Source organism: Molothrus aeneus, chromosome 9 (assembly GCF_037042795.1).
Source record: "Molothrus aeneus isolate 106 chromosome 9, BPBGC_Maene_1.0, whole genome shotgun sequence".
Taxonomy (NCBI): Eukaryota; Metazoa; Chordata; class Aves; order Passeriformes; family Icteridae; genus Molothrus; species Molothrus aeneus.
This window is the reverse complement of record NC_089654.1, coordinates 17630074-17644267: the sequence shown is the minus strand read 5'-3', so window position 1 is coordinate 17644267 and position 14194 is coordinate 17630074. Positions and strand designations below refer to the sequence as shown.

Sequence of the window (14194 nt, the reverse complement as noted above, 5' to 3'; positions counted from 1 at the left end):
ATAAACAATCATAACTCTTCCATAAGATAACAAAAAATTAAGTTTACATACAAAATATAATACCATAGCAGAGTGCTGCCAGTGTTGCATGTGTTATACACAAAAAGACAGGAAGATAATGCTTAGTACTACTATAAGATATATTAAAGTTGATTCCAGCAGTTGCACTATTTCATAATATAAGCAATTTCAGTCTCAAACTCTGGCAGAAATATAGTGAGTGCAACATTTCATCATCTTATTTCAAATGTACTATAGCATGGTTATGTTTGCATTTTCACAGATAAAGCTAAACAAATCAAGGGACACTAGGCTTTAAATCATCCATACGTAGGGTTTATTAAACTATTTTTAAAAGAAACAACGTAAACAAAATATTTTTTCCACTATGAAGTTTCTTAAGGCTCATTACAGTACCTCTGCATATAAATTATACTCATCTCAGTGAGTTTTGTGGGTCATTCACACCAGAAGAGACAAATGCTCTTATTATAGGAAAATGAGATGCAACTACAAAACCACAAAAATCAGCCTGATCCACAAAACAATCAAATCTACTTTCATTCATTTTTAATTGATTGTGTCAAGGATTTTCATATATGAGTTCTTACAGTGTCCTGTCCTCCCTGTAACATCAAATAACAAATTCAGGGGTGGTGGGGGGAAGAACTACTGAGACTAAGCATAAAAACCAGGTGAATTCCCAATACTGATGTCCTCCATTTATCTCCCTCCTCTGGATTGTTCTTGTTTCCTCAACCTATTTTTTGTTTTCTTCATACTTAATAAGCCAAGGTATTCAAAAAGACCAAAACAGGTATTCAAAAAGACCAGAAAACCTCAGTTTTGTCCTAAAAGACTTGATTCTTCAAGTTGTCATTACTATTGCAACATCTTTCATTTTAGCCTGATTTTTAAAGGAAACTATGATTATACATCTGTGCTGCCTATACAGAAGCAAGCATATTATTACTACAAAGTTTTCCTAGAACTTCTGAATTTAAGTCATTTCAATTAAAATGAAAGGTTAACAACCTGAAAGAAACCAAGTACCTATGACTTTGATGAAGAAGGTAACAGGTGAAAAAATGCTACTCATACCTTAAAGATTTATGCAAGAAATAATCAATTTATGCACAATCAATACCAGGCACAGGGGAACCCACCTGGAGAGCACCATCAGGAATGTATCTCCTGCAGGGAAGACTTCATGTGTGCTATAGCTTAGAAACTAGCAAGGCCACAGGAAACAAGGCTTTACTGACCATGCTGTGTGAAGAACTGTTTATAACATCCCATCCACAAGAAAGCTAGCTCCTAACTTGTTAAATCACCTTTAATTTGTGGATTTCTTCTTCCTTGCAACTGAATTTTCAGATTCCAGTAGTTACATGCACTTCACTTTTTACACAGTGATGCATTTTTTCCTTGCTTCTTATTCTTCTGTATCTGTGCATTTTGTTCTTCTGTGTCTGCCTCAGCTCCCTTGGAAGGCAGAACATGCACCACAGGACCCATTCTGATGACTTTTGTGCCCCAGAGGCTCACAGGCTAGCTCCTATCTTTTTACAATGAATGCAAACAAACCATCAGTTAACAGACAGCTGCAACATCCGTCCAGAAGAACAGCCTTTAAAAATATTGTTTACTTGTCTGAACAGAAGATATCCTCCTACCCTTCAAAATAAGTGACTGATTGATAGGTGGGCAAAAGCATTTGCTTTAACAGAATCAGACTGACATCAGTTCTCATGTTCTCTGCTGTCTGAACTGTATCAAGCTGATCAGATTTGTAATTTTCCTGAAGCACATCAAACCAAGCTATCAACTGTAGTCCTTTCCTGCAGGGAACTTGTGGATTTGTCCACTGTGAGCGAGTGAGTAACAGATTTAACCATGGTAAAAACCCATTGTAAAAATTGCATTTTCCATCTCCTGAAACACAGAAATCATCCAGCTTCCTACAACTTCATTTGGCAGGAAGATGAGCACACATCAGGAGAGAGCTGCAACCCACCCAATTATTAACTTTTTCAATTGGCTGTTCCAATGCCAGCTCTGGCCAAACAGTTGACCAGGAAGGCATCAGGCAGTAAAACTCAAAAATACAGGTTTATATTCAAGTGCAATTGGTAGCTACTGACACCATAAATGGCTTTTCTAGTTGAGAGGAAAACTTCAGTAAGTCTGCATCTAATCTTGCAAGAAAGATGTGATCACAACTTATGGCTCAGTTATTTTTGAAGTCGCATGCATTTTGAGATCACATGAGTAGGTAATGCCATTCAACCCGATTCCTAAAATCAGCAGATTTACAATGCATCTGGCAAAACCTTAACAATTTAGTTTTGCAGAGAGATACTGATTATGTTTCCTTATGCTGTACATGCATAGGCCTTGAGTTTGATATTTGTCAGATCAGTCACACAGAATAAGGAGACATTCTCTACAGCTTTTCAAAACTTTATACTGCACTGACACATAATTTTTCAACACCTGAGAACAGCTCGATTCTGGAAACTGTAATTTAAAATACATGTTATTTTAATATTTTAAAGATACTTGTGTTTTATTCTTCTTTGTAAAAGTGAGGATTCATCTTCACAAGCACTTAAAATGATAGAAAATTAGATTTCCTGTCCCTCAGGAAGCAATTTCAAAATAATATAGAACAGATTTGTAAAATCTGTTCAAGCCAGTCTCTTTTCTACTGAGCCTGAAGTACTGTATGTGGTAAACATGAAATACTCACTAAGAAGAACTTTGCTACTATCTCAGTAAAACTGCATCAGTGCATAAAATAACATGCAACATACATATTTGAGACACTTTATATTAGGAAAATCGCCAAAATCCTGAAAAATTTTAGAGACTCTCAAACAATATAGAACCCTTTATGCATCTGATATCTCAAACAGTAAAATATAAAAATCTTCCTAGTCGGCTTTAGTTACTTTTCTAGAATATATAAAGGAAGAGGTATGATCTCATGGTCTGAGCATGAAACAGGAAATCAGATCTTACATAATGATTTGCCAAACCACACTTTCAGAACTAAACAAATAGTATTGGTCTTGCCCCAGAACAATGGAAATAAATTAGTTTATACTGAATTGATCAAATCTGTTTAATTACAGAATACGTGAGACATTTGGCTTCTGAGACTGAATTTTAGAGAGCAGTAAAGCACATGTTTAGCTACATGCTAAAGCCAATCGAAATGGCAAATGGCAGTGCCAGCTACTAAGAAAATCACGATTGCAAAATTTTTATTACTGGATAATTTATCTAGTCTTGTTAAGAGAATGGTTTCAGGTAAAATAGAAACCAAAGGATACATGTTAATAATCATAATAAATAAGTATCCAATCCTCCCTAGGTAAACAGAACTTGCACAATTCATAAAAGTATGCATACAATTTGTAACATTAATACAGATATAAAACACAAACTACTGATAAAAAAAAATTACAGGTTGGCTAAGGCCAGTGACCAACCCAAAAAAACCCAAATAAACAAACAAAAACAACTTGGCAGTAGCTTTGAAAGATGGAAGACTAAAGTCTGCATATATACCGCTCCAACAGTTTAATTGAATCAAGATATCTGAAGTTGCACAGACAGTAAAACTACATAAAGTGCAAAAAGACATCTGTAAACAATCAAAGAAAATATTACAACTAGCTCTACTTCAGCTTTTTATCAATTTAAATCCTCCATGTGGGTGTTTTTATAAATTTTAGAATAAAAACTAATATTCAAAAAGACACTTCTAAGTTTTTTTCAGGCCTCAAGTGACATGAGTTTTTTATTCAAATCAACTATCTAGTATTTGTAATCAATTAAAGGGAGAATGAAAAATTAGCATATGAACTCCTAAGGGACATTAATTATATGCTGTCCTCACATATTTAAATGTGTGTTTGCTATGTTTTTATGGAAATATCTTCATACAGTCTTCCAAAGCAAAATTAATCGTGTGTTCTAACAAGCCATTATTGACAAATTCTACCATGAGAGAGAGGAAACAGAGCATTGAAAAACAGGGACTATAAAACAGAGTCTGACTAGAAGACTATTTTTTTATCATTATTTCTTCCCTGTCTCATGCTTGCCATGCAATTATAACAATCAACATCACATTGTTTTTTGACATGAATGTCAAAAAATTATCAGTTCTTAATGTATTAATTGCCTTTTTCTTGCAAAAGGATGACTACTACTGGTATTTCTTGCAGAAAAGCTTCAAGATTGTTTTGCCACATTAGTCCTTTTATCTTCCATCAGCATCTGCAGTCAACTACTGCTTTGGTCAGAGGTCCGGTGGTTTCTTTTAATTTTACTTTAAGAGAGGAGACACAAACTCAGAGAAAAGAGTTTTAAGTCCTGCAGTTTCAAATTCCTTTTGTAACTCCTCCAGTGTTGAATATTCTTTGACTTCAAATGTCTGAAACCTACATTGTAAAAGGGAAACTCATGAATATGCCTGGATTTGTCAGAATGTTATTATCAATTCTGTTACTTTTCTACCCACAACAGTACTAAATTATACCTTTTATGCTGGGACTGTAGTTCTGTCTCACACAGTACTCTCATCATTTTCTCTTTGCATTTCTTTCCACTTGAGTCCACATCTACCTTAGAAGTTTTCTGAAGAATCAAGTACTCCTAAATGACAAAAAAAATCCCAAAATATTAAATGTCACCTAGTAGTTTCAAAGTTTAGTAAAATGCAAAAGCTCACTCAAAATGTAGTCTTTCTTTTTTAAACACAGCAATCAAACTTTGAAAGTGCCCATGCCAAAAAGTGCACAACTGCTTCTATTCATCAGTTTTAAGTTAAGCAGGCCTAACTGATTAAGAGAACATGAGTTAGAAAAGCCAAAACATTCTCCTCCAACATCACCACAAAAACCCACCTAAGGCAGTGGGAGTTTGTACATACAGACAAAAATTTCAAAGCCCATGCATGCGCTAGAGCACCAGATGGTTTTAAGTCAAGGAAAGAGACAGTTAATAATGAGTTCGAAATATATCTGTTATTAGTTCCTCACCAAAAACTTTTCCACTTTCTGGGGCATTTGGGAAATACAGGAAACTGAATCTAGGCATATTAAGGTCAGGAAACAAAAGGATATGGGGGTATAGTTCCAGTGGGAAGCAAAGCAATACAGGCCACAGGTATCACTGTAGACAGAATAGAACACCTTTTTCTTTAATACAGAATAAAGTCACTGGGTCTTCCTAGTCTCATAATGATCAATTTGCTTCCAAAATTGTTAATCTTAGAAAAACACACACAAAATATTCAGACACAGAGGTTTCAGTGGTAAATCAATAAAACTAGTCAGCATTCATTGTTCCTGCACCTTAATGCTGTTCCTGTCACCCTGAAGAAGAATCAATATTATCTTGCCCATGAACATCAGTCTTCCAGTCAGCCTTAGATCTGAAGCCCATTTTTCCACAGTTTTCACATATTTTGCTTTTGCTCTCATGTGATCTAAATTCAAAAGGAGCATCCAGATACCATCTTCTGTTACTTTTGACAAAGTAGGTTTTTCATTGAAAACTGTTGCTGATTGTTTAATGACATCTTTAAGATGCTGCTGTACCCAAAGGATCAGATCGTGTACCATGGGCTCAGAAAGATGCTTCTTGGCTTCTTCAAGTAATTTCTCTCTCACATCCATACACTGGGCCCTTGTAAGCCGGTCTGAGGTAACAGAAATATCTGGTACAGTTGATGGGTAATTGACTGGTAAATGAAATAACAGCTTTAAAAGTACATCTGTATCCAGCACTTCTTTCACACTGATTTGAATTCTAAATGAGATTCCATGCGTTTCTGGAAAATAGAAAAAAACCTCAACATTAATAGTTAGCTTGAAGTTAAATCATATTATTTTCTTTAACAATTCAACTCAAATAATTGACATTTCCTATAAAATAAGAGGGAGTGATTTTTTTTTCTGCAGGGTGGGGACTTGCAACCAATGGCTAAAGCTATACCTGCAGGGAATCCTGAAATGAAACACTTCTATAACATAGTAGAAGAAAAGTTATTAACACATTCTACAAAGCATTCACACCTTTTGGCTCTTTCAAAGTCTAGACAAGCCAGTAATAAAGAATTGTCTCTCTCAAACACATAACTAAGCTTCCACAGCTCAACAGCAAAAGCAAGGGCAACTTGAAAATAGAGACTTTTCTGGATGGGCTCAGCACTGCCCTAAGTTTACTCCTACAGAAATCTGTAAGACTTCTAACATCAATACTAATGCAAGGCAAACAGACTTGCACCAGGTATTTTTTAAGACAATCATTCAAAAGCAGTTCCACACTAAGCAGAGACTTGGAAAGAAAGAAGTCAGATTCTTTGTCCCCTACAACTTGCAGAGAAAATACACTTAAATCTTTTCTGCCAACTCCTCTACTACAGTTGCACTGACATAAGGAAACCATCCCTGTTGGACACCCGACCCTAGATAGTACATATCTAATTATGTATGTACTCATATTAATGTATGTTTATATATCTTCATAGCTGCTCAAATCTGTTGTAGGGCTACTTAAGAATTATTTTCAGAGTGGAAAGGATACACTCAGTATGCAGCAGGAAAGGCTGGGAGATCACATCATCCTGATAAATCATATAATCAAAGATGCTTAATATTAAAGTTATGTACAGTATTTCATTTCATGAAATAAAACCTTCTTAACTAGAAGTTTCACAGAAAAACAATACAAAACTTGAAAAAGTAAAAAGCATGGACAAAGACCTTTCTTTTGCTCCTCTGCCATGAAGTAAGAGGGTATCAATCAGACAAAAGATGATCTTCTTCAGATGTTCTCTGCTTCACCCCTTTGATGCATTCTAAACACTTCACTCCTTTTCTTTCAAAAATTGCTAAAATGTCAGGTTGATTCACTCTATGAGGGCAGGAGAAGCCAGATTTGAAAGGCAGATTAGAGGAGAGCTGAGTTTCAGAGCCGGTCTTTTGAAGTGACTTGCACTCTTCCCCCTCTACCTTACCTTGCCTTCCTTTACATGACAGTCAGATGAATTATGTTTGATTAGTATTACTGATGCCACTAACCAACCTCTCACAGTGCCTCTCACATAAAATGTATGATTTTGCATTTGAAACCTACTAAAAAGTGAAAGAAGCTAAAAGTGACTCGGACAGACAGAAGTACTTTAGAGAACTTATCCAAGGGCTTGTTTTCAAACCTCCTTCCTGGGTCATACAAAGAATTCTCAAGGTCAGAGAAGTCACAAAATAAAATCAACACACCCTCCAAACCCAATAATCAAATTCTAGCAGTACTATGAAGAAGTCTCCAAGTCAAATTCAGTGGTGAAAGCAGTAGATGCAATCCCAGTGAAGTCAATGAAATCACACCAAACCACGCCCGTATTTACAGGCACCACATGCCAAAAGAGTAATTTCCTGCCAACAGGAGTTTGTCTTCTATCCTCCAAGTCCCTATCAAAGGTTTCAGACCACTTTTAAGACAAATGCATTCCTCAGAAAAACACCAGCCTTCGAAAAAAACCCTTGCACATGGTCAGCAGTTACTGAGGAGGACCTCAAGCCTTCCCACTCCTAAATTCTGTTTTCTGCTGCCCTACAAGTGTTTCTTCCTGGGTGCCAGCAGCAGTAGCTCCTCTGCCGTTACACTGGGCTCAGCACACACAATCACAGACACAGGCAGCAAACCTGCCCTGCGTGTCCTGGGGCCCCCAGCAGCCTCCTGGCCAGCACGGAGCTGTCTGCACACGCAGCCATTGCCCCAGACAGCGCTGCTGCCCCACTCAGGGCAGCCCCACCTGGCATCTGCCTGAATGCGGCCAGCACTATTGAAATCCTGCCTGAGAATCACTTTGTTTTAAATTATGTTGCCACGAGATTTTAAAATGCACAGCCTATATAAATTGAAAAATACTACTCTATCACCAGCTTAATTACAGTGACAGAAAAACAGGTTACCTTTCAGATAATCCTCCTAGGATTTTTCCACTAGCTTGTCACAACACAGACCTCACCAACTCAGAAGGAACAGAGGGATAGACAGGCCAACCGTGCCCCTCCAACAAGGGCCTCCTGCTGCAGTGATCTTATTCTTAAACCTGCAAAAATCTCATACCTTTCCTTGTGATGAACTAATCTGAAGGAGGCAGAACAGCCTCGCATCCCAAGGTGTATCACCCTGAGCCATCAGGAAAAGCCCAGCCGTGCTCATTTACATCTGCTTCAGACTTTACTTTTTTAGAAAGCAGAATCAGTTCAAAACCTTTGCAGGGCTACAGCATCTAAGTTTAAATAAACCTTGCAGCGTCCATTTTCTGCACCAGCGCTGCAGACAGTGGCAAACAAAGAGCAAACCACCGGCACACCACACAACCTGGCTCCAAAGAAATATTTCCTTTGTTTGCACATGCTACGAGGGCCGAGTTGTCTTCACAGCAACGTGATGATTATTTCTGAAATAAAAGGTTGGGTATGACTGTTCTGCTGGCATTTAATGCACTAATCAGACCAAACTCAATACATTTTAACTCATTTCCCCGCATAGCTGCATGCTTATCAGTATATTTAGCTCTAGCATACTTCAGATTTTTTCTTATGTTCCATGTCAACCAGACAGATATCCCCCTCCTCTCCTGCCCAAAGGCATTTTATGCAACACATGCAGTCTATTTTTAAATTCAGAAAATGGCACCTACTAACGTACAAGCTTAGAATATCTAAATATATTTTTATAGCAAGCTTGGTGAACAGACCAAAAGAGAACAGATTAACAATTAAATTATGGATTTCTATCTGTAACACTAATCTTTGCAAACAGATATATAAGGTAAAAAAGATACACTGTAATTAGTTTATTTAAATTCATCCACACATTGGTTTTGATAAAAACACATTTTACATTCTGAATACTTCATTGTTAAATTCCAAAAAGCCAAAGTTTTTACCATACCAAGAGACCTGTAAAAGCATTCTCTCACATTTCTCAAAACCACAAATCCCCAATGGCCTCCTTTTTGATCCCATGGATCTACACACAAATTACTCTTAATGTCTTAGAGATTGCATAACATAACAGTCTTCCTGGAAGTTATGTCTGCACCCTTGGTCAATGACAATTTACATGGTTTGAAGAGCTAAAGCAAATGCAATCTAATGACTGGAGTGCAAGTCAATTGTATACTGACTAGAGATTCTACAGCTCCAACAAGTAAATTCCAAGAGTAAGAAAAATACAAATAGTCATTGTTGTAAAATAATATTTTCAATGCCAGCAGAAAATTACATAAACCAATCAAATATACCTGATCCTACCATATCATGAACACAGCCTGGTTAGAGGCCCTCCAAGATCACATAACAATATAAATAAAATAGTCTACTCCCATTGCGCACTTGTGGCACCTCACTTTATGTCCAGGAAGGATTTTAAACCTTTTAGATTCTAGTAACTTATAAACACAAAATCATTTTTCCATATATGAAGCACAGAGAAGAATGTGCCTACACTTTTCAACAGATTTGGAGGAACAGATGTGTATATGCAACGCTCGGATATGCTCACGTTTTTTAAAATTAACATCTGATGAGCCTGGATACTGCTTTTTCAAACTATGCCCAAAATAACATTCTTGGAATTTTCACTTAAAAAAAAAAGCTCAGTTGAAACATTTCATCAATCACGTTTTAAAAATACAAGCCTAAATACCAATTTTAAAAAATTAAATGGCAGAATTACATGCCTGCACTAGAGCAGGAGGTGTCATTTATCTAGATAGAAAATTGGTAGTTTTAGATTACTGTGGTTAATTGTGCTCCCTACAGACACTAATGCCTTCATCCAGCCTCTCCCCTCAAGCACAGTCACTACAACAGGACAACTGCCCAGGACAATATGCAGATATTTGGAATATCTCCAGTGAGGGAGACTCCACAAGCTCTCCTGGCAGCCTCCAGCACTCAGTCACACTCACAGTAAAAAAACTCTCCTTATCAATCTCAGTTCTTTTGGGCTGAATACATACATGTGCAGACAAAATCTGACCACTACATCCATCTCCAGCAGCATTGCCCAGGACTTCACTGCAGGAGCCTGCTCCCTGTCCATCGCTGTGCTGGGGAGCTGGGCAGAACTCTGCAAGAGCTCCCAGACACCAGGGACCCGTGGTACACAACATAGGCATACTCTGTGCTTATATATATGCATGTGTATCTCTCTCCAACAAATATCTAAGAGTTGTCACATCTGTGCTAGGCACCAAGCAAAATTTACTAATGGCCTGGATCTAGACACCAAAACTTGCATATCCTACCTGACAATTAAGCCTCACAGAGCTGCCATTGTACACTGGAACTACTGAGATTTATTCTCCCTTGTTGAAGGGGGCATCCTCACAGCATCATACAGCACAGACTGAAAAAAGCCATCTCTTACTACTGTGCTCTGATCAGTGGCCACCATGGCTGGTGCACAAACAATGAAGGCATCCACTGCACTCCTTGTCTACAGCACCCATGGCATACAGCACTAATGGCAGCAAGTGCTACAAACCTGATCATTCCACCCACGGCAGACACGACACATCAGCCTCAGTACCCTGTAAAACCTACAGCCGTGCATATTCTGCTGAAGCAGCAGTAACATCTGCCACGTCACAATGCCCAGGTAGTCAGCTCACCCCAGAAAAATACAGAGATAACCCAATGCTTCTTAGGCACTGCAACAGCTGTACCCTACTCAGTATTACCAGACAACAGCTGGGCTTGCTAACGCGTACAAGATTCACTTGCTCGTTTGCCTAGAGAGCAGCCAGCCCGCTCCCAGCGCTGCCCCGCAGGGCACTGAGCAGGGCCCGCCGGGCTCCGCGCCCCAAGCGCGGCCGCCAGCACAGACACCCGGCGGGGCAGGGACACGCGACAAGCGACAGCAGCGAGCGACTGCGCCCGTGCTGCCTCTGGCTGAGCACCACCGCGAGCGGCCCCAGAGCCCGGTCGGGCCGGGAGAGCCCGGGCTGTAGGCAGAGAGCGCGGCCGCATCACCTGAGGCCGCCAGCACCTCGCAGGCGCCCGGCTCGCAGTAGATGGCGGCGAGCGCCGACAGCTCCTCCCGAGCCAGCTCCGACATGGCCGCCGCCGCGCGCCGCCGCGCCCCCTGCCGGCCGCGGGGTCTGCACCATGGCCGCCAGGGGGCGCCGCCGGCCCGGAGCGCGCCGCAGGGAGGGGAACAAAATGGCCGCTCTGTGCGGCCCGCAGGTGGAGCCGCGTCCGCGTGTCCGACCCTGTCCCACAGCGGAGCGCTGCGCGACGATCTCACCCACATGAGGAAGAGCCGGCTCGGCCTCGGGCTGTACACCCGAGGATCGCGGCCACACACAGCCCTGCGGAGAGTAAAATAAGATTACCTAACTCAACTACCGTGGCTTCACAAGCCCGTTACCAGCCCTCACACCGAGGTTGTGCATTGCCAACAGCACCATTATGATGCCCGAAAGACAGGCTGGAAATAAATCCCCATAGATGGACGTCTATAGAGCAGGTGTTTGCTTATTGCAGCGCTGGGGGTGAGGGGGATATCTCCACCTAACTCACCCACCCGTGTCCGTGCTATGGTATATTTATGCATAAGTACTGCTTAGTGTCACTACAACATCATCACATGGGCTCCAGAACTCATTTGCACTGTATAATCTGGTGGTTATTAGATCGTTCTTTTGCATTGTGCTTGTACCTCCCCAATTCATCAGGGGTCTTTGATGAAGGCCTCCAAGGTCTTCTTCACATCTGAATTTTTCAATTTTGTCTTCAGAACATGAGCAGTTACGGTGTCCCTTGGTCTGTCTGGTCTTGACCAGCCCAAATTCTTTGTTTTGTGGCTAATTGGCTTTGAACTTGTCAATTTATCATTAGTACTATACTTACCTATCTCTAAAGCTATCCACCTGGCAAGTTTTCTCTTCTTTTTTGTTTATTCAGCATCAAGCAACTAGTTAACCATACACTAGCCATTACAATATATAAAAAAGTTATTTATATCAGGTTATATAGGTATGAAAGTTATTATTCAGGTTATATAGATATATAAAAAGTGATGATTTAGGTTATATTGATATCAAGTTATATAGATACATCAGGTTATACTGATATCTTTTAACTCGAGCTATACAAGCACCTTGTAAATTTGATCTAAATTATATAGGCATCAATTAACTCCCAGACAAAATCTGGTATCTCCTATTACTACAAAATCACTTTTAAAAGCAAGGGCTAAGGGGGGGGGGTTACTTTTCAGGATTTCTAACCCCCTAACTTGTGTTGAAATGACAAGAACTATGAGGTGGCTGAGCAGGGGAGGAGGAAGATGCTGGGAGGGAGCAGCACAGCCAGGCCACTGTCAGAAAGAAGGCTGTGGTGGAAATTAGCCTTAGAAGTGCCTCTATTCTATTATTAAGAACTTCCTTGCCCTGGTCTTTCCCCTTCTCCTCTGCCACTTGGCATATTCCATTTTACATGTTTAAATAAAAAAGTCGATGTAAATGTCTTTTGAATTGACACTATCACAAGACATGGAGGTCCCTATGAATAAGTTACTGCACTCTGACATTTGGAAGTCATCAAATGAGACAGTATAATGTCAGCTTGATATTTTTCACTCTATGAAAATATCAGCTTCATGTCAAAGATCTAAATTCCATCTTAATGTAATAAAGTTTCGTGTAGTCACAGACAACTGAAAATGCTAAATATTTAAATTTGAAATGAACATCTACAGTTACAATCTGGCCTTCATATTGCATTATTACAAAATTGAAAGTCAAGATCTTATTTCCTCTCTTTCTTTATTTCTTCAAGCATTGAAATGTTTGATAGAATTTTAGCCACATTCTCTAAATGAATACTTCCCCATCAACACACAGCAAATAAAGTTAAAAAAGAAAAGCTTTGCTTCTTAGTCAGCCTATATTAAACCAGCTCCAACATCCAGTCACAAAACAATTGTGCCACCAGTATCTCCACTTTGCCTGACAAGGCAAACAGAATGCAACCTTCCGTACATAGGTTAGATTAATCTTCCCAGGGTTATTTGCAAAAATAGTATCCTTTGCCTCCCACTCAGTATAATTACAGCCTCAACCAGGTGTTGTTTCAACAGCCACTAGTGAATATATGTAAAATGGTGCATTTGGACCAGTTTTTCCCCTAACCTGAGTGGCAAATCAGAGGAGGAGTATGTCATTGTCATACCATAAAACTTTCACACCTTCTTTATGATACCTCATGGGCAGCTCCTCAGGGCCAGCTGACTCCTTCCTCCTCACTGCAGCACAGCCAACTGACCCCAACTGTCCCTCAGTTAGCCAGCCCACCCTTTTATAACACTCATGGGATACACCTGTGGCCTATTAAGGGCAGGCCTGTTCTTAATACCTGTAATTAGCACAGCTGCAACTCCTCAGGGGTGAGATTGCCTTTAGCACTATCTCTTATTCTTCTACAATCCATCCTCCCACAGGAGCAGACAGACATTTGGAAAAAAGTAAATTTGGAACATCCATCTGTATCTTTTACCATCAATTCCATGCCAGCCCCTTTGCCACCTCCTCGATCCTAAGTGCAGGCAGTGCTACAAGCACATCCTCCAGAAGGCATTAAAGGACATTAGGAAGTCTAGGGGTCACTGCAGTTGTCCATTTGGGGTTCACAAGACCAACACTGATGAGGAACCCATAACCACCGCGAAGGTGACAGCTGACCAGTGCAACACCTCTGCCTTTGGCACTGCTGCAGTGCCCACATTTCCTGATACAACAGTGCTGCCAGCTCTAAGGCAGCCAGAATGGCACAGCCAGAGCTGTCCTTGCCTGAGTTAAATAGCACCACCTTTTCAGAGACCTGAGAAAGAAGCTACCATTTCTCTAATAACAACTCTAAGTGTTATTGCAATGGTAGAAGTCTTACACAAAGTGCCTTGTACAAAAATGGCAGAGAGAAACCAACACGAAACCTGTAAAAATCTCTCCAAATAAACTAAGGCAAAAGCTTGAAGAAAACAGAAAGAGAAGCAATCCCAGTAATTGTGAAAATACAGGATAAAACACGGAAATATTTTTCTCCTAGTATTCTTAAGTACAGCTAGTGGAAATTTTTTTTCCTGTCGTTTTTTT

At 39.9% G+C, this 14194-nt stretch overlaps 1 protein-coding gene across 2 annotated transcripts; it reads right to left on the bottom strand.

The window, feature by feature from the left end:
• Positions 1–3573: 3573 nt before the first annotated feature.
• RWDD3 (RWD domain containing 3) lies at positions 3574–11158 on the bottom strand. Of its 2 annotated transcripts, none has more exons than XM_066555635.1 (4): positions 11073–11158; positions 5370–5848; positions 4553–4668; positions 3574–4454 (listed from the first exon to the last, which is right to left on the bottom strand). In XM_066555635.1, exons 1-4 carry the CDS (start codon positions 11155–11157, stop codon positions 4340–4342), a joined length of 795 nt encoding a protein of 264 aa, XP_066411732.1. In that variant the 5' UTR covers position 11158; the 3' UTR covers positions 3574–4339. The 2 variants fall into 2 exon arrangements, with proteins under 2 accessions (XP_066411732.1, XP_066411733.1); XM_066555636.1 differs by lacking the exon at positions 11073–11158 and adding an exon at positions 6783–7174.
• Between the last annotated feature and the right edge of the window lie 3036 nt (positions 11159–14194).

Coding starts and splice junctions, on each gene's coding strand:
- RWDD3 (XM_066555635.1), bottom strand. CDS start 11,157: ATGTCGGAGCTGGCTCGGGAGGAGCTGTCGGCGCTCGCCGCCATCTAC. Junction 5,849..11,072: donor CGAGGTGCTGGCGGCCTCAG/GTGATGCGGCCG, acceptor TCTATTTTCCAG/AAACGCATGGAATCTCATTT. Junction 4,455..4,552: donor CTACAGTCCCAGCATAAAAG/GTATAATTTAGT, acceptor TTTACAATGTAG/GTTTCAGACATTTGAAGTCA.